The sequence below is a fragment of the Typopeltis vanoorti genome, chromosome 8 (genome assembly GCF_054136105.1).
Source record: "Typopeltis vanoorti isolate ZY-2024b chromosome 8, IOZ_Tvanoo_1.0, whole genome shotgun sequence".
NCBI classification, from domain to species: Eukaryota; Metazoa; Arthropoda; class Arachnida; order Uropygi; family Thelyphonidae; genus Typopeltis; species Typopeltis vanoorti.
Genome location: NC_143556.1, coordinates 83,315,162 through 83,339,972, shown reverse-complemented (window position 1 = coordinate 83,339,972; position 24,811 = coordinate 83,315,162). Strand labels below are relative to the sequence as shown.

The 24,811-nt window shown below is 32.1% G+C and overlaps 1 protein-coding gene across 2 annotated transcripts in view; it reads left to right on the top strand.

Moving 5' to 3' along the window:
* LOC150104171 (gamma-aminobutyric acid receptor subunit beta-like) overlaps nucleotides 1-24,811 on the top strand; it is a 527,915-nt gene that overhangs the window by 428,629 nt on the left and 74,475 nt on the right. For both annotated transcript variants that reach the window (XM_090396794.1, XM_090396795.1), the window contains exons 6-7: nucleotides 3,907-4,044; nucleotides 10,619-11,112. In XM_090396794.1, the coding sequence (XP_090252920.1) occupies nucleotides 3,907-4,044; nucleotides 10,619-11,112 (632 nt within the window). The remainder of the gene's footprint in view (nucleotides 1-3,906; nucleotides 4,045-10,618; nucleotides 11,113-24,811) is intronic.

Below are 24,811 nucleotides of genomic sequence, written 5' to 3'. Positions count from 1 at the left end.
ACCTCGTGAACTTGGGTGTGTCCTATGTCTTAGCTTCTAAGACATAGAACACACCCAAGAATAAGGAGTAACCAACCTATTCGGTAGGATTTCGGTTCCGATTAGGATAGGATAGGATGAGCAAATTGCTCAGAAGTGATCTCTCGTTAGTCAATCTATGCTGTTGCTTGCAAAGCCTAGTTTTGCAAGCAAAAACATGCACTAGCTTTGCAACAGCGAGCAATAGCTTTGAACTACCGTTGTGCAAAATGGGATTATCACACACATACTTTCCATTCATGTGGGATTTTTGAAACCTCAAAAACTATATAATCATGTCAAGGGTTTGGACAGATCACTTTGAACATTCTTTTAGCATACCTGCAGATGTGTCATCTGTTCTTATTTCTGAATTGTTATCTGGATTATGCAACATCTCATGACCTCTACATCTTCATCGAATTTATTGGTGGCACGGTGCATTATGTTACATACACGAGGTTGATAGATCTTGATACTGCATTCAGTAAAGTTATTCATCCCCATTCAGTCTTTATTTTTACTTACAGCATAACGATACAATTCTTTTCGATTGCCTTTAGCCTTCACAGCTAATTTCTTTTCGCACTCGAACTTAGCTTTCCGTACAACACCCAGAACTTTTCTAGCTTGCGTTTTGTATATTTCATAACTCCATTATCTTCATCTTAAGGATCCCTTGCTTAATAAGATTGCTCATCCATTTCATTACCATCATACTTATTCTTCGAACTCTAGGGTTAGTCAGATACCACATCACTTATGCATCTTTTAAAAGCTTCCCATGCACTATTGTTATACTTCCCATTCGTTAACTGATACCATGAAACCAAAGATAGTATTCTCCTTAGTTTTTCAAAATATCCAGATTTGTAGCTCAATATGTAACTCTTCCTATTGAGACATATAGCATATATTGTTTCTTACTTTGATCACTCTCTACAACTGCTAGCAAAACATTCACCTCCTTAATCGAGATACCATCTGCCTCTAGCATCAAGTCTAATACTCTTTTACCTCGTTCTTTTCTTTTTCGTTCACGAGCTGTAGCAAGTTGTCTTGCTACAGCTCAATAATTTCTCCTTCTTTCTTCTCGTGAGTTTAAATTACCATTAAAATTATTTGTCTTGTACTCATCCGGGTAATAGGGTAATACATTTCTCATCCACAGTAAGTTAACCGCCAGATGTATAGCAACATCCCACAGTACATTTCTTCTTCTTAGCGTCCACTCTTCACACCAAACATCCCCATGCTCATTGATACACGGATACAGGTACACCATACTAATATTCCTCTTATTTCTGTTCTAACAGGATTCAGGTCATTTGATATCATTAGTAGTAGCATTTCCTCTACTCTCCTATCTCTTCTGTCATTCCTAAAAATAGTAAATGCTTTACACTCAAATCCAGTTACTTTATCCGATTCTGAGAGTCACGCGTTTCACTAATCACAACAATTTTTGGCTATAACGTATTCACTATACCAAAAACTTTGCTACTTTGTTTCTAATATTACTTGAATTTGTGTATAGACAAAACAAGCTACCTCCTAGCTTTTTCTTATAATTAAATCTGCTAGTGGATAAGTTTGAACTGCATCACATTCACCAATAAAACTGAAGTTATTTTTGGTAAGCAGACTCCTTATAATTCATTATTCGCTAAAGAGTCATTAGATGATTTTAGCTTGAATGAATTATGAATTTTAACTTGTTAGTTTTCTATGATTTGCCTTTCGATAAATTGTTTATTCCAGGATCTGTCTTTCCATGAATTATTTTTTCAATCAACTGTTGTTCGATTAATTCTTTTTACGAATAATTGCCTTTCATAAATTGTTCTTTGAAAAATTGTCTTTCGTTTGTTAATTGTTTTCGGTAAATTTTATATGTACGTGAAGAAGTAGGTTTACTGCTATAAATGAAGGGAAGAACTGATCTTTCCAGAATTTATGTGTAATAATAAGTTTTCACTGTCGTATTCATCTCTATGCAAAGATTCAGCAACAGATAACGTCATACTTTTACGAAAATGTAACTCTCTTTCAAGTATCATAAATTAGATCATTCAGTTTAGATGACCAGTCGAGTATCAGATAACGTTTCAAATAAACATGTTAGTTTTGTTTGCTTTTTTGTACCGATACAAATTTATTTGTTTCTGAACAAAACTGAATATCAATAATGCTAATTTATTTGCATTATTCTATTGATGGTCAGATATTGTGATCAGATGTTATCTGAGCTGAGAAATGCATTTAAGAGGAATGAGCAATGAAAGATTAGCAAAACAGGTACTGCATGTGAAGTAAACATGCTAGGGAAATGTTAAGAAAAAAATAGATATTTAGACTGATGAAGAGATCTAAAATACGCGTGGGTGAAAACTGATTCACGTTGAATTAAGCAATATAAAATCTTTGGTAACAAATCTAATTATGAATACTTGAAAGATATTTATATTCAATGTTAATAGGAATATCACACGATAATATTAACAGGAAGTGGACTAAAAGGTCCTCCTTTTTCATTGTTTCAAGTTTATTCAAATTCTGATGACATAATTTAGAGATAGTTTATTATTTCTAATTAATTATTTTTAATTTGTCTAAACATGCGAACATGTACACTGTGCGTGCATACGTTTTAGGATAAAAATTGTAAAATTCAAAAACATATGAGAGAAAGATAAAACATATTTGCTATTCGAAATATGCTATCCATTAGTGTCCGTTCAGTTTAGCTTACGTTTCAAGTTGTGGAACAGAAAATAGTATGGAGGGGATAAATGTGGTCAGAAAAAGTGTGAGAATATTTCTTTCTGTCAATAAAGTGCTGCATTTGCACACTTTGAGAGTGGGCGCATTATCATCCAACAGGAAAAAATCTCGTGACCGTAATGCGGTTGGACGAACATATTGAATGCATTTCAGGAGACGATAACTAACCTCTTTATAATATTCCGCATTCACTGTTCTTCCCTCCGGTATGAATTGTTTTTGTAACACACACCTTGAGATTCAAAAAATATATATATCAAGATCGTTTTGTTGTGTGACGTTTTGGCATCTCAACATCTTCTGTCTGGGGATGGCTCTCCAACCCATTCAGAACTCTGACACTTCGTTTTGGGATCGTAGGCGAAACACCAACTCTCGTTTCCTAGAATGATTTTGTCCAAGAAATTTTCCTCTGCATCCACCTTCATGATAATGTCCTGACAAGATATGACTCGGTCTTCTCTTTACTCTGCAGTTAAGGCATGTGAGACAAAACGCTCACAGAACTTCCTCTTACCCAAATCTTCAACAGAATGCGAACGACGCTCTTAGGGATATTTGAAGCATCCGATATCATTTTCGTAATGTGATTCAACGATAGCTCTTATCAAACTCAGCGAAACGGAAATATTTTCCTGAGTTCGTGTTGATGTGGGAAGGCCATCTTCTACCGAGTCCCGTCCGTCACGAAATCACAAATTCCATCTGAAGACCTAAAATCTGTACCCAGTCTAATTTCCATAGACCTTTTGTTCCATTTCTATGGTGTTTGTAGCAGAAAGACTCACTTGAAAACCACATGTAATCGCAATTGTCTGTTCACCTTTATGTCCATGACGTATAAATAAAAATCACTTGACACTATGCATCATAACTCTCATACTAGTGAACGTAAATTAACCTCACTCTGTGGGTGGTACAGACTTGAGTTGGTATTACTTAGCGTATGCGCAAGAAATCAAGGCCTAAAACTTATGGAACGCACAGTGTATATTATTATTATTGCTTAGTTGTAATTCTTTCCATCTCTTTAATGATGATAGCAATATAATATATGGGCACTTTTAACTACGACTCTGATGTTAGTTAACCTTCTCTTTTCAGTCGGATATACAATGAGAGATATTCGGTACAAATGGGGAGACGGTGAGAAATCTATTGGTATGTCTACCGACGTCGAATTGCCTCAGTTCAAAGTTTTAGGACACAGACAAGATGCAAAAGAAGAATCACTTTCGACAGGTCAGTAATTTTTTCTTCGCTTTTTTTTGATTTAAATAATATTTATAATTTCTTAATATTTATGCAAATTTTTACTGTACTTTTCAAACTTCAAGACTGCGATTCTATCACATTAACAAACAAACAAAAAAAATAGCTCATTCAGTATAAAACAAAGATACCAAGCAGCATTATTATTTAACTCTTTAGTCCTCCTTAATGATAAAAATAAGCAATATGTAAAAAATAATAATAATGCGAAAACATTAAAAAGGCAATAAACCTTTGCTGCACAGCATGGAGTGCAGTTCAGTACTTACCATACTCTGAAGGTACTGTGAATTTAACAATGCAATATAATACCATTTATAACAGCGTTGTAATATTCGGTAATGTATAATTAAAACACGTTTCTCATTTAATGCTGTAATATATTTCCAGATGACAATAGACGGTTATTGCATTTAATTCTTGAAATAATGGAAACCCAATAGCTCATTAATTAGTAGTACTGTAAATTGCCCAAGGATCGGATAAACGAGCAATGCTGCTTTAAAGACAAAACATGACCAACTCATATATTTTAAATTACGAATAATTTTACAAACAGTAAAATTCATCTATCACCTATAAGACTTTCATAAACATTCACAACATTGGAATTGGAAATAATAACCTGTGGGACTTTCCGAACAAGCATTTATTTCCTACTTACCACCATGAACAGGGGATGCAAAATTAAAAATAAATAAATAAAGAAATAACAGCTTTTTGTGTAGAATACTGTGCCGTAGTGCCCATTGACGTTTAAATTAGCAGTCCTAACACCCAATTTAATTCTACTTTCTTTGTAAAAGAGGAACATACCAGTCATTTTATTATTTTATTCTAATGGGCTATGTGAAAACGAATAGTGATACATACATTTGAACAGTATCTTCGATATCGTCCCCAAAATAGCGTTAGTTATTTTATGGCATACAGAATACATAATCCATACGTTCCTTGTGCGTGCTATAAGTGGAAAATTTTGAAATTTTATATCACATCATCTTCCTGTGTATAAAATAAACTTTAACACAGACAATCAATTATTTGTATCGCGAACATATATATATATAATCCTCAAGGGCTCACTCTAGTGAATACGGGCATGGCGAACCCGAGGCACCTGAAGCTGGACCACGCCTTACTTCATGTAATATACACCTGTTATATTATCTGTAGACTGGTCCCTACTCTTCTTTGCCTCTGTATTTCTTTTCATCTTGCTCCTTCCCTCCAATGCTATTAGAGTATTCGAGGGTGAGGGGTGATTCTGTCCTATTTACCTATTTTTTTATCTCATGCACCTGCCCACCCCCAGTTAAAAATGGCGAAGACAAATCAGAAGTCTATACCGCATCGGTCGTCGCGAGGGTTACTAAGGACCGCACTGGATGTTAGGCTTCCTGGACAGCCAGTGACAAATGGGCTACAGGAGCAAGATCCATAGAACTCAGAAGTATTTACTAGGAAAAAGTGGAGCATGGCTGAAAATAGACAAGTCATGCAGTGCTTCTGCAGTTCAAACCCATCAGGGGATTTCAGAACCCATAGGGAATTTCAGAACCCATAGGGGATTTTAGAAACGAATGTTCCAACTTTGGCTTGCACGACACCCAAATTCTGAAATTTCATTCGAAAGGCTGATGCAGCAACGCAGCTTCATTATCAAACGCAAGGTATTTAGTGAACTTGAGCTGGAAGCACTGAAACCTCAAGCTGTAAAAGGAGACTGTACTGACCCTGAAGTGACCAAGAATATGAATGAAGCAGAACCAGATTCCAACGTGCAGAATGCTGAAAATTTTTAAAATATACAAATAGTTGAAAGGATGCTATCAGATAAGGAATAAGAAATCGCACGAAAAATTATCGAGCAAACGAACAGCAACCAGGAACGAGTTAGGCTTCCAGTATTGAGACAAATACCTCAACAAAAACTGGAGGAACTTCTACAAGAGGCCAATAAAGCTGCAAGGGATATTCCTACTGGAACTATTGGGCAAACGAATCAACTTATGTACTCAATAGCCTACGTCGTAACATCTGAATTAGGATATAAGATTAGTGAACCCAAAAGCAGTAAGGCTCAGGAACCAAAATGGAAGCATCGACTGGAGAATAAAATTCTTAAACTCAGAGCAGACGTGAGCAATTTAAATAACCTTAAGGAAAAGAAGCTGAAAAACACAAAAATCCGAAATAACCTCATAAAGAGATATAATACTGGAACACGACCTATTGATGAAGTATTAGAGGAAGTGAAGCAAAAATAGTTGCAGTTGCAGCTAAAATAAGAAGATACAGTGTACGCATTGAACAGTACAAGCAAAATTCGATGTTTTGTGCAAATCAGCACCAGTTTTACAAGAAAATCGATAGCTGCAGGAATGATAACCTTAAAGAAAATATAAATATAAATACCAGAGACAAAGAAAATACACTAAAGTTTTAGAAAAACTAATGGGACAACCCTAAAAGGCACAACAACAAGGCAAAATGGATTGAACAAATTACGAACAAATCTCAAGAACGAAAAATGGAGCAACTGAAAATAACAACTGAAATGGTTCAAAAGCAAGCTATAAAAAAATAAAAAAATTGGTCAACATCCGGGAAGGATGAATTACATGGCTACTGGTTTGAAATATATAACAGGCTTATATATGCCAATTTTATGATGTTAGGAAATAGAAGGAAAATGTAAAGAAGAGTGGCTCACAGCAGGGAAAACGGTTTTGATCATAAAGGATAAAGAAAAAGTTCCAAACCCAGAAAACTTCCGACCAATAACCTGCCTGCCAACAACCTTTAAGCTACTCACAGGCATACTAGCTGATAAAATATATACCTATCTTAAAGCAAATTCTCTTCTCCCAATTGAACAAAACGGTAGCAGCAAAAATTCAAGAGGCATAAAAGACCAATTGCTGATTGATAAAATTATTCTTAAAAATTACAAACGTAGAAAAACCAACTTTCATATGGCTTGGATAGATTATAAAAAGCGTTTGATTCGGTGCATCATAGTTGGATTTTAAAATGCACAGAACTATTTGGTATTAGCAAAAACGTGCAAAAATTTTGCAAGCCAGCATGAAAAACTGGGAAACAACGTTGGTTATAAATAGAGAACAAATTGGAGAGGGGCATCTTTCAAGGAGACTCATTATCTCCTCTATTGTTTATATTGTAATTGATCCCCTTAACTAGAATTTTAAATAAAACTGCTCATGGTTATCAAACTGCGCAAAAGAGTGCAAAGATATCTCACCTATTATACATGGACGATCTGAAGTTGTATGCAAAATCAGAGAATGAACTCGGATCGTTGCTAAACACTGTGTACATATTCAGTCAAGATATATCAATAGATTTTGGCTTAGACAAATGTGCAATTGCTGGAATAACAAGAGGAAAGTTTGAAGATATGAACGAAATCGAGCTGCTCAATGGTGAAATAATAAAAGCAATAAAATTCGAAGACAGCTACAAATATTTGGGAATTTTAGAAGCATCACAAATTCTGCACAATAAGATCAAAGAAAAAACTAGAGCAGAATACATAAGACGATTAAGAAAACTCCTTAAGTCAATGCTTAATGCTGGAAATTTAAATAAAAGCAATGAATACCTGGGCCATACCTGTTCTGAGATATTCAGCAAGCATTGTTGAATGGATCCAGCTAGAGACGGAATATTTAGATCGAAAAACTCGAAAATTAATGACAATGCACCATGCCCTCAATCCTCGCAGTGACATTGATCGGCTATATCTATCACGCAAAAAAGGAGGTAGAGGATTATTGTAAGTGAAGCAAGTTATTGAAGAAGAAAAACGAAATTTAAATGATTATCTGCAGCAAAAAACGGAAAAATTTCTAATTGAGGTAAGGAAAGAGGGTTTATTTAAACCCATGGAGACAAAATTGGAATACAAAACCAACCAAGTAAAAGTGAGAACCGAAAGATGGAAAAATAAGGCATTGCATGGAAAATACCTCCACAGCATAGAGGACAGCGCTGACAGCAACTTGACCTGGCAATGGTTGAGAAATGGAGCACTAAAGAAAGAAACAGAATCGGTAATTTTTGCAGCACAAGAAGAGGTCATTAAAACCAACGTTATGAAGGCAAAAATACAAAAAATTCAAGAAGACAGTAAATGTAGATTGTGCAAAGAAAAGAAAGAAACGGTAGACCACATTATAAGTGGATGCAGCAAAATCGCAAATTTAGTTCCGTAAGAGGCATAATAACGTAGCTAAGATAATCCACTAGCATTTATGTAAAAAGTATGGGTTTGAAGTATCTAAAGACTATTGGAAGCATGAAGTTCACCAGAAAGTGGTTGAGAATGAAAAAGCTAAAATACTCTGGGATTTCAAAATCCAGACTGACAAAAGCTTGGAATGTAATACACCCGATATCACAGTGGTTGAAAAAAGTGAAAAGAAGGGTGTTACGTTTATCGAAATATCAGTACCAGGAGATAGTCGGATTGACAACAAGGAAAATGAAAAAATTACAAAATATCGCGATTTGCAAATCAAGGTTGAACGAATCTGGCAAAAGAAAACGAAAGTTGTTACCATAATAATAGGTGCTTTAGGTGCTATCCCTAAAACATTGAAAAATCATCTAGAAGCACTCGAGTTAGATGGATTAAAAATTGGGCAGCTGCAAAAGGCCGCTTTGTTCGGCACAGCTTTCATTTTCAGAAAGTATTTCCACAACTCATAGGCCCTTGGGTAGGGCTCGAATTAGTGCAATATAACCAGCCTTTTCTTAAAAATGAGGAAGCAAATCAAGCTTTGATGAATATGATATATATATATATATATATAATAGTCTGGAGGGGATAATCCGATGTACAATGTACTAAACAATTCTTCTTAATTCAGGCATTAATCAAATATTGTGGTATGGTTGCACATGTTGTTGTGTAAATAATGTATAAATAAAAAATAAAAAATAAAAAAATAAATAAATTAAAAAAAAAAAAAAAATATATATATATATATATATATATATATATATATAAAGATAGTATTTATATTTAGGAATGTGTTAGCAAAAATAATATCTAAACTCTTGCCTGAAAACAACAGGAGTGTGGAAGCAAGAATGATTCTGACGGAAGATATAAGTGACAGGCATCGCTTACATCTTATAATTTTAGAGGTGTTTCTCGAAGAGCCGAGCTGTGAGAGATTATTTCAAAGTTGTGAGCCGTTTCCGAAACAAGTACACACCGATCATCAGTACTATTAATACCACTATGAATGGTATAAGTGAATATACAAACAAGAGAGAACTTGTGAAGTACTTTGGATGGTCTCCTAATAACAGGATAACCCAATATAAGAATTCCTGCAACACCCGCCACAGTATGTGCAACGTATGACAGCAATACTCATTTTGCAAATAATACATTTTCTAAGATGAGAGTGCCTCTATCTAACATTCCAAAAAAAAAAAAAACTACAAATGCATCAGAATGTAGAACATTTTTACGATAATAAGATCAAACCCATATTCTCTTCAGCGCAATCTTCTGACTTTAATCTATGCAATATGTATGGGATATTTAAGGGATCCGTGTTGATGATAGCAGAAGTTTCTGTCTAGTTTACCCTTTCCTTCAGAGTAGTAGAGCGTTGAAGAAGGATCCAGAATATTTACATTTACGAAGAAAAGTAGTAGCACAAAGTATGCCGCTATGTATTGCCTATTTTAAAGATTTCAAAAGCCACAGCTCGTTATTATTCAAAATTCATCGATATTTTTTAATCCTACACTCTCAGCAATCCGATATACAATGTAAAATGCATCTTTCATAGCTCAGAATGTAACATTTCTAATGATTCACAACAACTAGACAATTCTTAATTCAGGCATTAATCAAATATTGTGGTATGGTTGCACATGTAGTGTAAACTTTTGTATCTCATTTCCTATTTCACACTACTGTGATTCAGTAGATGTGATTATTAAATGAAAATCTGGAGAAATGATATTCTGAATGATGTATATAATGAAAACGAAACTTGACATTGGTTATTACATATTATGTTTCTTCACTATAGAGTGCATACTGAATAATGGAATAAAGTGTACTCTTCCATTTCATCGAAATTTAGAATAAGTTTAATTTCCATGGAATAATTCACTTACTGAGTGTCCTGATCACAGATCATTTCACACAATACTTCCATCTTATAAAACCTATGATTTAAATTCAGTTATATAATCTTAATTTAAACATCTAAAAGCTGAACTTTATTAAAGCATATATATATATAAAGATGGCGATAGTAAATTAGTAAATTATTGTTTAAATATCAAACTCAATTTTAATGACATTAATTAAATTTCCTGCTAATGCTGAACAAAATAAAAACGAATTTATACATTAAAATGTATTGAACTATATTAATAGTACTTAAAGGAGTAATATTTCTAAATAACAAAGTATATTTCAGTCTAACGAATTCATATTTGAATATATGCTGTTTTTAATGCTCACATTTTTTTACATTTTTTTCAGGAAATTATTCAAGATTAGTATGTGAAATTCAGTTTGTCCGAAGTATGGGCTACTACTTGATTCAAATCTACATTCCAGCGGGCCTAATCGTAATCATCTCATGGGTCTCATTTTGGCTTCATCGTAATGCCACACCAGCTAGAGTAGCCTTAGGTGTAACAACAGTGTTGACCATGACAACGCTGATGTCCAGTACAAATTCCGCCTTACCCAAAATTTCATACGTCAAAAGTATTGACGTTTATCTGGGCACATGTTTCGTCATGGTGTTTGCCTCCCTCCTTGAATATGCCACTGTTGGATATTTGGGAAAACGAATCTCGATGCGTAAAACCAGAAACCAGCAGATGGCAAAGATGGCTCAAGAACATCGACAGCGTTGCGTTGCTGCTGCAGCAGCAGCTGAAGGAGCGCAAGAGCGATGCGGTGCTGGAGAAGCAGTACTCCTTCCTGGAAACGCAGAAGTAACTATGGTGAAAACGGCGGTAAGAAATGTAAAGTACCAATTTTATATTATTTACGTAGTGTTTGCATTTGTTCGTAGATGTCTGTAACAGCATTATACTGCATGCTATTAAACACCCAGCATTTACGTGTATTGCATGAATGTGTTAGCGAGATTACCCAACCAAATGTAGCAAAGAAGAAAACATAAAATTCCTGAAAATATTTTCTTGATCTTGTTATGAGCCTTGATATAGCATATTAAAATCTTTAGAATAAGTGTGTAAACTCCACCTCTTAGGAAAAAGAAAAAACTTTCTGCCTTAAACTGCTATGAGTTCCTCTACCATTTCTGACAATAAAACTCCAACATATCATATACAAGCATACGTTTAGTATGCGATTTGAATAATAAGGTTCTATCAAAATTTATCTTCATATTGCTATTTTCAAAATATAATTATTCTGAATTACAGTTGCCACATTATTTAAAAAATGCTGTAAGCGAAAATATAAAATATTTTTATGTAATCAGCAGTGAAATAAAACATTAGACGTAATCAAACTGCATAATGGAATCAGACTTTACATATGAATTCTGAATCCTCAAGTTAAATACATAGCTCTGTTAATGAAGAATATCATTCACTTTCCGAAATAGTTGTTTAGATTGCAATAAAAAAACTTATCTTTTATTAAGCACAAGTCAGCTGTTATCTGACAAAAGTAAACTTTTCAAAACTTTATTTAGAAAAATATTAGAAGACTAAAATTAGTAATAATATAATAGTATTGATGAAGCCGATAGTCCATATGATTTATCCATATATTCAAAAACGTCCTTATTGTTCCAAGTGCAGCAGAAAGATCACTGCAAAAATCGGTTGCTATATTTTGTTCACTAATTAGAAATTTAAGTACAAGTATTGTATTCAATCATAGAGTTACACATTAGATTACTTTAATAATATGTAATAATTATTTTTACTGTCAAGTGTAGAAAGAAAACTACTGTTAATGATATATCGCTATAACATCCAATGATTAAAACTTTATCACTCAGGAAAGTTTACATTTCCTATTTCACTTTATTTCCATTTATGGAATAGAAGCTTGAAAGAGAAGAGAGTGAGAAGAAACGAGTTGAGAGAGAGAGAGAGAGAGAGAGAGAGAGAGATTTATAAATGAATATATAATATATTTTACTTGAAATAATAAATATAATATCTATATCGATCATTTCACTTGTCCGCCTTCGATTAATATTAAATGAAGGTAAATTCAATTAGTATCACAATGCACAACAATGGAAGCATGTTTTTAAGGAAAGCCCAGAGAATTTATCACCAGACAATTAAAACGAATTATAAGAAATTGATAATGCAGTTTTGTTGACCAAATTAAATAGGTAAGCCCGTTCATGTAGCTCTAATTTTAGAAGACTAGAGCCAGACATTCAACTCCCTAGCTATCATCGTTAACTGGCCTAAACTATCAATAATTTTAATAGTTTAATGAAATTAAAAATTTTAATTCTCTAGGAAGGAGAATATGGAAAACAACTGTTGCCATCTCGTGGTTTCTATTCCTAACTATATATTATTATCTGAAAAAAAGGATTTTATAGTTGATTTTCTTGGGTTGTGGCTTAAAAACCTGGATTCTAGGACACACACACACATGAAAAAAAATACGTTCCATGAACGAGATCAGCTAACTCGAGATCGAAACGCTTAAAAGAAGTTTCTGCAGTCGCCGACTAGAATCGCACTTAGAATCGAACTTTTTCGGGGCGGCCTAGCGATATGGAAACACAATAGAATATCACAAGATATTATGCTATTAAAATATTATATTACAAGTAATGTATTTATGATCATATATGTGCGATTGTCTAAAATTTATTATAGTCACAGATTTATAAATATCATAATTTTATTCATTATATATATATATATATATGGAAGGATATGCATCTCTCTCATACCAATCTCCTATTTAGGCTACACATTTAGTCTTTGTCATTTAATACAATATCTTCCACTTCTAAATGTTGACTACTCGAGTGAATAATGTGAAACAGTAAAGGAAAATTATTACATACTTTAAACAAAAAATGTACGAAGTATGATGTATCAAGTACGAAGGCAGTACTTAAAGACGAAAGCATTTATACCATTGGAAAGTATTTAACCACCTTACCGGCCATTAAAGATCAAATACGCGCAATCAAAAGCTTCGTATCCATCATAAATTTCAATGTAATTTCAATGGTATTACAATTTTAGTATGCACTTTTTATCCATGGAAATGTGGTCGTATATGCACTTCCTGGCCGGTAGCGTGGTTTAATGTCCTTATGTGGAAAAATATACATAAGCTGAAAAAAAATAATGCAACAGAATCGTTCTTAGATAACAAACTGCTTCTTGTGAGCATCTGAATTTATTTATATTATTGTACTGTATTTTAAATTACGAATATTATAAGTAATACTGTTATCGATTAGCATATTTTAGAAAGGTATTCGAATATTCAGTACAATTTTCCAAAACGTGCATGCTTTTGCAACCAATGAGTATTTTATTCAATTTTGTTTATCTACTTTTTAATTATGGGATATACTAACATTTCAAGCGACAAACGATCGTGTTTTCCGTATGAAACTACGTTAATTGGAACTGTTCGCTACTGGCTTTTAGGTGAACCAAATTTTGGACTAAAAAAATATAAATTATATATACCTTAAATATATAAACTGAAAATGTACCAAGTATGATGGTAATTATAAATGAGTCTAAGATTGAGCTGTAACACCGGTATATGGCTGAATAGGCATTGCAGAGAACCGTCAATTACAAATGGAAATACGAGGTGAATGTCGTGGTACTAAAGTAGCAGCATATGAAGTAGAGGCGCAGAGATAATCAATGTTTTTGTGCCAGGAAGTTAATTTGATCTGTAAAAGAAATAATTATAACTCTTATTAACTCTGATTAACAACAAGATGTTGAACAGAGACGGCGAATTGTTCTAGGCAAATCATTTTAGAGAGGTCCGCACAGAATATTGCCATATATTGAGTCTGACATTGAGGCTTATTGAGGCTTATTATTGAGGCTTACTTAAGAAAACTCCCATCATTTGGATGTCTCAGGACTTCTGCAGATGGATTTCTAGCTTCCTGTCTGGACGCAGACCTCTAACCCAATACACAGTTTTGCAGATGACAGCACATTGCATTCCTTCCTTTCATTTGACAAAACGTACTCTACACAACTCACTTCAACTCCTCCAATGGGGCTCAGATAACCTCGTGAACTTTAACGCTAGTAAAAATCAGTTCTGTCTTATTTCTCACAAAAAAATCATTTTCCCCAGCATTGTTTTTTATAACACTCAAATTTCCAGACAAGATGAGATTTCTCTTCTCGGAGTTACTCTTTTATGCATACGGGTTTATGCCATCAAGCCTCTCATGGCATAAACACATCACGACCATTGCATCCTCAGCTTCGAAAAAACTAGATTGTCGCTCAAGAAGTGAAGTAGCTGCTAACATTACACAAATTACAAATCCGCCCAGCTATCAAATACTACTCTCATATTTGGAGTAGGGCTCCTAAAAGCTCCGTCAAAATGCTTGACTCAATACAGAGGAGAGCAATTAGAGTGATAAATGACCCATCTCTCACCAGCTCGCTCCTCTCACTTTCACATAGACGCTTGGTCTCTGCAATTTGTATATTCTATAAGTATTTCCATGGGAAATGTTCATCTGAAACAGCAATAATTCCCCCACTCTGTACTAAGCCAATTGGAATACGTACAGCTGCCGCGCAACATCCTTTCACAGTACACCTTGAAACCCACAAAGCAAGTTTCTTTTCCTCCTCCTTCATCCCTGCTACTGCGGTAGTGTAGAACAGTATTCCCCCTGACGTATTTCTCAAGCAATACAACATACAGGCTTTTAAATCAAATGTAAACAAGTTTCTCCTTTTCCAACCCACCAACACCTATATGCTATATATATATATATATATATATATATATATATATATATATATATATATATATATATATATATGGCGACAGAACTTCTTAGTAGTGCAGATATATATTTTGTAGAGAATATTCATATGCTAACACCAAAGATTGCATGTATAGCAGAAAAGAGAGCTAAGGTAGAGGTAGAGATACACGTGAGTAGCATATGTTAGAAGAAGCAAGAAGCTTTATATTCCAGGAAATTTGGTATTTTCTATTTTGGAAACTGTGCATTATTAAAAATAAGATTACACTCAATTTTGAGCATTCACCAAATTTTATTTTATCGATTAATTAATACCGATCACTCAGACAATTAGAATGGATTATTTTTTGTAGGAAATGAGGTATGATTGATCTTTAAAAAGATTATATTCCTTTGAGTTATATTTCCCAATTGAAGAATGCTATATGGACATGTTTAAATATTCAGGAACAGTTAGAAAAGAGATGGTTTATGAAAAGAGTATGCAGCGCGCAGAGTAATGTCGTCTGGAAAACTCAGTTTTGGTTTCTGGTCAGTAGGGGTTGAAAATGACATACAGTCGAGAGCGGGTGTTAAAACATTGCAGTTGTCCTGCATTGATAGGGGATTGTGAGGAAACAAAACGCTCTACTGTCTTCGCATATCAGGAACTATTTTCCTGATTGTCACTATTCTCATTATTTTTAGAGGTCAGTGACTGCTGATTAGAGATTACAATTACAATTATCAAATATGAATTTTTATACATCTCTCTATTATTTTTCGAAACGAATGCGTTTGTAACCAGTGGCACTAAAATTGACTAGACTACTGAATAGCTTATTTCCACTACTGCGCAAGTGCTATTAGCATATGGTGCTCTATTAGTAGAGTGTTTATATGAAATGACTATAATAATTTAATAGTGCATGTAATACAACATATATTTAATTCAAACTTACAGCATTAATTTATGAAGCGCAATGTTTGAAATTAATTACCTGAAATCATAGTGGTAACAGTCAGAACCTGCACAGATTAACTCCACACGAAATTGACCAGTGTGCAATAGTTGTGTCGATTTACTATTTTCTACTACCTTAAGTAGTATTCAGGACATAGAATGTGTTCAGTTTCATATCTCTGGAAATTTTTCTATTATTTCCTAAAACTTGTATTTGGTATTAGTGTTTATATTGTAAACTCAATTTTATAATACTAATATTCTTTTAATACATTTTAGTTATATATTTATTATAATAAACTATGTGAAAGCTGGTGAATATAAAATTATACCACCAACGCTTTACTGGGATTCTATCGCGCAATAAATGTACACCATATGGTGCACACATTTTACTATACCTCCGTGTAACTAATGTTTAAGAAGTTAAGTTCGCTGCTAAAATATAAATGTTTTCTTAATAAGAAGAAAATGAGGAGCACATGAGAAATATTTTCTTGTATTGATTGAATAAGAATCCTCAAGATGAAAGTAATTATTTCCAACGAAACGTGAAGAGAAAACAGAAAAAATTTCTGTAACTACATTAGCATTCATATAATATAATATTACAATTATTTCAATCACGATACTGATTCCCGTAGACTGTCATTTATCGTAGGCGATTTGCAAATGTGAATTTAGTTTTCATCTTTGCTACAGTGAAAAAGGGACACCCCTCTTAAATATGTTGCATATTATGATATGTATCATCTTGCATATATAGTCAATCAGATAAACATATTTAAGTTACGTCATCACTCTGAATAAGATCTATGTAATTGTGCTATTTTAATAAGAAATATATTAAGTACCATGATCACATTCGAATTAAGTAAAGAAATAATTTTATTGATAAGTTAATATCCTAAGAAATTATTTTGTTCGAGTGTTATTAAGACTATTTCTTTGATAGATTGTGATTAAATATGGATATTTTATGCATAAATGCGTCCAATATTAAGATTGCTGTTTATTTTATATATAAATCGATTAAGAATACGAATTTCAGCCTTATTACTAATTAAAATGATAATCAGTAAATGACTTCGAAAAACAACAAAGTTTTAATCACGATGTAAGTAAAAATTATAAGAATAAGGATGTATTTTCAGATATTCTAATTTAGGTTTCGATAAGAACTTTTATTTTTCCAAAATTAGCATTTATTGTTGAAGAAATTTATTATTATTGAATTGATAGCAGGAAAACAAATGCGATGCAAAAAAACAACAATTAAACTTATACATTATTTTAATTGATGTAGTAATTAATTCTCTTATTACTAGATATGTGATTCACTCTATGTTTAATTATATTAACCTGTGATAAATGCAGTATTTCTAAAATTATTGGTTAATATTTTATTCACTGATTAAAAAGCGATTCAAGTTAAATTTGCATATTTATTTTAATGAACAAGAACAGAAAATTCAGACTTAATTTGGCTATGTGATTGGAGAGACATGAGAAGAAATTAGAATATTTTTTTATAAAAGAAAGTCGAAGTACATTTCTAGTCATAAACAGAATTGAAAAAAAAAAAGGATTATTCATTTATAAATCTTGTATATACAACGCGATTAGTATAAATAAAGATTAAAAAGTTTCATTACGTTCCTTGATTACGCATCGCCTGCTATTCCCGTTTTCCGTGTGACATTTGTCTTTCGTTAGAAACACCCTGATTTGAATCCTGTTTCTGACGCGAGGAGTACTTTTAAATTCTTTCCAAAGTTGACTTATGCCCATATTAAACGCCATGGCAAAGATTTTTCTCAAGAAATCACGAAGTTACTATCGAAAAGCCGACCTACCAACCGCAGAACACACACAGACACACAAATATAACACATATAGTAGCCTCATAGGGCATATTTTTCTTGCCATGAATCCAAAGAACCAACCCTGGATTAGGGACACTAATAAGGAAATGCATAGCAGTTAAGGCACGTAGAATTTTTTGTAATAAAGTAGTAATAAAATTGATGTACTGTTCTATATTTTGCTGTTTTCCTTTTATATGATCCAAGTATTCAAAATTAATGTTCAATGAGTGCATTTTCTATCAATATTACTGATACTAAATACCTTAAACTGTGAAAACAAATGACAGCATTAGAATTCTATTCAATCACTTGAAACAGTGGTAGATTTTTATAAGTACTTCTCTTTTATCGAGATCATGACACAATTAAACACTTCACAGATGATAAGTATTATAAAAATGCACTTTTAGCCTTTTGAAATATATGCTGGTTTAAAAGAAATGCACACTGCGATGAAATAAAAGCACATAAGAAACTTCCTAGCATACTTAACAATATACTACAGTTGTTAAATATATTCGTATACCAAAACCAAAAAATCCAGCTACAGTTTTTTTATTATTATTATTGCACCACACTCCAAGAGAGATAACACTTCGCATTGGATGAAAAGGCAAGTTAATAATCACACTTTAAATAATCACACCTTTTCTTGAAAAGAGCAATTAATTTATCTCAAACAATCAGTGATATCTCTAGAACAAGAAGAAAACTATTGTGAATGTGTCATAATTGCCTTCTTATTAATAATTTTCTCATAAGCTTTGATAATTATGTCTGATAATCACAAATTAATAGTCACATTTAATAACAGCATGAACAGAGAAAGAAATTGAAAAACTTATATTGCTAAAGACTATTCTTAACATATTCATATTACTAGCATTTTGATTCACATTTCCATTGCTTTCCACAGATCGTTCTTTAGAATAATGTCCATAAGTTATTACTTACTTGTAAAGAAACCTTTTGAGTTTTTTCTTCAGGTAATTTTCTTGTTCATGAAATTATTCTTTTCATTTATTCATTCACTCATTGTTCCTATACTATTTTCGATATAAATGACTAACCCCCCCCCCTCCCAAACAAACCCTCGGAAATGAAACAACATTCAGTCTTTTACCTTTAAGTGGATCTTTTCATTTACAAACAAAAATATCCAATTTACGAAAATCAGTGAAACATTAGTAAACTGTTCTGTTGTTAACCGAAGGTAAATAACTGAAATTATGGAAATCTTTCGACAGAAAATGCAATTCTAAATCTTAAAATTCTTATAATATATTTACTCATTATTGAAAAAAGCTAGCAGAAAATTTAATTAATTTTTCAACCACTAACTACAGAGCTATGTTAAATAAATCTTTTATGAAAAAAAGGTGTTGTAAACTTATTCCATCGACTACACCTTGCAATTTTCAAAATCCTTACAAACATATCGAATTTAACTGCATTTATATTTCAGTTTTAATGACGAATTTAATCCATCGTTATGCGAATGATTCTCGCTTCAGAAAATGTCAGAGATTGTCTTTTTTATTTCCTTTTATCCTTTTAATAAATCACTACACGATACATGTTCTAAGATATGTCATTATACTATAATATTATTGAAAGAATTAATGATATTTCTATTAATTGTTCTTTAAGCAGCTGTTCAGTCCTCTGTGTAGTTTGGGGACCTGTGGAGGTTTCCCTCTTATTGGGAGGTGAATACATCTCTGAGAAATGTTCTTTCTTCATTTGAGCAATTGTTTCTGTTGCTTTTGTGGTAGTCATTCACATGAATTTCGCAGGCTTTATATATTAAATTAATTCGATTATTATATAATGCCATGAATGTATCATATACCACTTATAACCTTGATCCTGTTGAAATGATGGTGTAATTTACATTTATTTTTGGTACTTTCTTTCTGAACCATCGCTTCAATTGCTTCAAAATTTTCTTTTGGTCAATATCCATATATATTTATAATTTAATAATCCCACCTAATCTGAGTTAACCATATTTATCTTTAAGCACTGATATCAAATATTGGCAGACAAAGAGACACAGAAAGACCTCTTCAGCATTTTTCGAAATTGGAATATTCTGGCATATCCTAAAAACACTGTGATATGATAAAAATATTTCCTTAGGCATCATCAGTGAGATAATTTTCTTCTTTATTTCTTCAAAATTAAAAATATTAAGACTATTACTCGTAAGTTATGTATTAATCTTTATTTTATCATTTACATTACCTTATTCATAACACACTGAATGTTACATGACATCGATTTTAAATATCTCATTCGATTTAATCATAAAATAATGAAATTCACCTAAAACACAATAATATTGATATTCAGCTAATAGCTCTGTAATTTTTTTTCCGTTCGAAATGAAGGTGCGGTCCTTGTATGGCTATGTTTTCTTATTCATTTTTTTTGGATCTTTTCTGTTGATTTTAATATAGTAAATATGACTTCGAAAAAATCTTTTCCTGAACACAATAATTCTATGTCTCTCCAGTTACTACATTCATTTCGATTTCCTTTCTTTTGGCAGCTTGAATCTAATTCACATCTTCCAGTCTGCCAGCTACATCTGCGTGCTCCAAAGGTATGCAATATTGTTTTCCTCACTTGCGTTTAAAAATCATCGGTAATTTTAACGCATAACAGTTTTAAAATATTAGTTCGTTATTAAATTATTTGATTCACATTACAGCCTATCACTTATATCTAAAAAATCACATATATCACATTACAGCATTATTTCTCAAACCTTGGTCCTCGGATGAAATGGTTTTTGATATTCAAGTGCATTATTGTTAGTAATGAAACACCTTTTATCATTAAAGATTAATTTCAGATATTTATGTTTGCAATATCTTGACAATATATGTATAAAAAGAATATATTACAATAAATGATAAAAAGAAAATAAAGAAAACAATCTAAAATTAAAATCGGGGATCCTAGGAATTTGAGAAAAACTGATCTGTAATTTTACAAGAAACATAGTAATAATAAAGTTATCAAATATGCAGGCATTTTAGTATTATATAATATTTTATAGTTTAATGTTTATTTCTCTTAACGCAATATAGAATACTTCTAATTAAGAAATTAGGCATTTGTTTATAAATTAGCACAATTATGAAGGTCTTAACTTGATAATATTTAAATATCTAACATATTTTGTTTCCTCTATTTTGATAAATATATGACTGAATACTTCTGTTGACTGTGCAAATGATATGTTAATACACCTATTACCTTCATTGTTTATGTGAATACATGTGTATATTTGATTTATTATCTTTTATCTGTAATTAAAATACAGTTTATAAGAGAATAGTTCACTATATTCCAAAAAAATTGGAGTTCGTAAAGGGTAAATTAGACAGTAATAATACTGAAGGATAATTTGGAATCAAGTACTATGAATGTTATGTTAAAATCTGTATGATATAATGCATTGATTTCCAAACTTAAAGGAACGAGCACTTATATGTGAGTATTCCAAATAGATATCGAATATACATCGAATTATCTGCATTCGTTCGATGGGATAAGCAAGCAACTTCAAACGTGTTCTTTCCATGATATTTTCGTTATATTAATCAGTGATGCGGTAATTTTCTAATAATGTATAAAGTAATGTTTTCGACCAATCGGAAATTTTGCCAGATCACACAAAAGCAAAACTTTTTCTGCCGAACAGCTATCTTATGTCTTATTTATTATTTTAGGATTTTACTCAACTGCATTGCTATGATATAATCAATATATTCAGCATAATTCTATTCCATACAAACAGAGACAATACAAATCTGATTAGGTTCTAGCTAAATCTTTGGTACAGATTTCGAATGCCAAAACAAGAATCTAATGGAGTACGATCATCCAACTGAATACGAGAAGGAATTTCAAAAAATCCCGTTAACAGTTAGAATTAGTATTTGTTAAATGACTTGGAAATGAGTAATGCAGCTCAAAAAAGAAAAAAAAATCGTCTCTTATCATGAATTTTTCTATTTTTCTCATTTTCTCATTATGCTTTATTTTCCGAATTCACTGGCCAAGCAGATGACACACTCTCGTTTCTTTCTCTCTCTCTCTCTCTCTCTCTCTCTCTCGTGTGTGTGTGTGTGTGTGTGTGTGTGTGTGTGTGTGTGTGTGTGTGTGTGTGTGTGTGTGTGTGTGTGTGTGTGTGTGTGTGTGTGTGTGTGTGTGTGTGTGTGTGTGTGTGTGTGTGTGTGTGTGTGTGTGTGTGTGTGTGTGTGTGTGTGTGTGTGTGTGTGTGTGTGTGTGTTTCTGAATATTCTTCAATGATGAACCATTTCTATAATCTGGTACGAGATCACCATCCTGTTCTTGAAGCGGCTAGAAAAATTATTATGTTTGGTCTCTAGAATTCGGATTAATTGACATTAGCTCATCCATAGCAATAAAACGATAACTTTATAACGAGATAACTTTATAACCTTTCATGAGAGTAGGCTATGGTCACTCCTTCGAAGTAGTTTTATAAGATTGAGAGGACAGGAAAGGACCATATATGTGTTATATATGTGGGCCATATAATTTACATGATCAAGTAATTCTTGCCAGCACAGCACTTGCATTACTCAGAAATCACAAGGATTGTAAGAGTTTCAATTTATTCTGAAGTTTTCATATCACTCGTCTTATCACTGTTCTGAAAGTATGGTTTCTTATTTTAGAATTTCGCACAAAGCTTTGACTATCTTACAGCTACATAGCTATATTGAAACCAACATAATCATAGATGGTTTAGAATATGTTCTAAATTAATTTCAGGGCAGCTACCACTCGCAGAGGATATATCAGTTTTAAAATGTTGCTACATGTAATTACAAACTACCCGTTCCTTGCATTTTGGAAATGAATGCGCATGTATTAAATCTGTTTGTGCTCCCTTGTGTTTTCTAAAGGATGCAAACAATGAAACCAAAAGCTATTCATCTGAAAGGAATCATAAGGTGCCCTCATAATTTACAGACCGTGCAAAAGCAAATGGAATTTTCTTCCCCAATTTACTAAGCTATTATTTGTTCAGATGTCACAGGTATAGTTATCCAGATTTTATTGATTCATTATTATATTTATTCTCAGTGACATTCATTTTATAATTACGTTTAGAGTAAATGACATGATAAGTTATTATATTGGTGATAGACATTACTGTGTTATCTATTACATATAAATTCATGAGCTTAATAACATTTATATAACCATTATGAAGATTCACATTCACTCCAATCATTATAGTTAAATATTTCCTAGAAAGTCCAAAACATTGACATTAATGATACGCTCAAAATGCATTCTGACAATTAGTAAATAAATAGTTTATTTGTTGAGTTATTATTAAAAAGGTGATTCCAAATTTCTATGTATATGAATATACTGAACTATTCTTGTTCTTCTTTCAATTTTCGTATATGGGTCTTTGAAGTTTGCATGTTAATTATGAAAAATTATATCTGTTTTCAAATGTGCTTCCTTATGTTTAAGTTAAGAAACATTTAACATTAAATATTTATATAGAATTTACTAAATTCAATAATGCACATTTCTGAAATGTACTCATAATAGCCTTTAAATGCATAGTACTTGAATATTAAATATAAGCTAATCGTAAGTCAGGCAATTGGCACAGTAGCACTGCACTTAATTGAATGTTTCTTTTGAAAAAAAAAATCTAGAAACAGTAACCAGAAAAGTTATAAGTATCGTAATTTCAAAACTATATACTTATCATATTGGTCATGAGAATAATTTACGAGAAATCAATCTTGGAATCTTGAAAGAATTTCAGAAGGTAAAAGAAATAATAATAATGCCTACTATAAAATTAATGTAATATCTAATATACTTTAGACAAATAAACAGAAATCATTAAAATTGTAGACAACTTTTAGACACATTAAACAAAAATTGTTTAGGTTAAACATTATAGCTGCCGCTCTGATTAATATACCGCAGTTATTAAGTATCTGGAAGTTATTTATTAATAGGAGAAACATAACAAAGTTTGAAAATATCAGGTAATGTCTTTGCGTTTTGTCATGATAGTTACTTCCATATACTTCCTAATTGCAACACATAATCTTAATAAATCCTGAAACCTACTTTAAAAACGAAGACATGAGCTAGTTACTAATATACCAGAGTGTTGTATGCATTTTAGAACGTGATGATAATCATTACGAGAAGTAGTGACAGTGCAGCTCTCAGGTAACTGTAGTCGTATATGTATCAAAACAATGAAATCCGTTTCTATCTGATACATGGAAGAATATTATCCATGGGATATAGATGTGACATAATGACCATCGTCATGACGTGTCACGATGTCGTCCAGGAAACTGCATCAGTGAAATAACAATAACAGTAGCATAAAACTATACAAAGGAAATAATTTTGAATTATTTTTAATATCGAAAGTATGTTTTAAAATAGTTTAAAATCTACTTCCTAATTCTAAAATATAAGATTTGTCAAAGACATAAAATTGCAAATTTCCGAAAGCATACCCTTTATTTTTAGTATAACTGGTATGATAAATATTCGGATATTTATTTTCATAGACGCCGGTTTAGGATATTGATTCTGAAGCGTAAACGTCTGGAAATATCTATCTCAAATTGTAAAAGAGCGTGGAATATAAAAGCAAACATTATTTGAATTTATTTAATATTCATTATCAAGAAAAAGATTCGAACATAATATTTTTTTTATAAAAACATTTGACTGCAAGGTTTGTCAAAGTCATATAATTATTTCTAATCTAATATGAATACCTTTTAAAATTATTTATAGCGGCATAGCAATTTGAGCAAGTTACTTTTAATTTCATTGACTGCTATTGGTTATTAAGATAA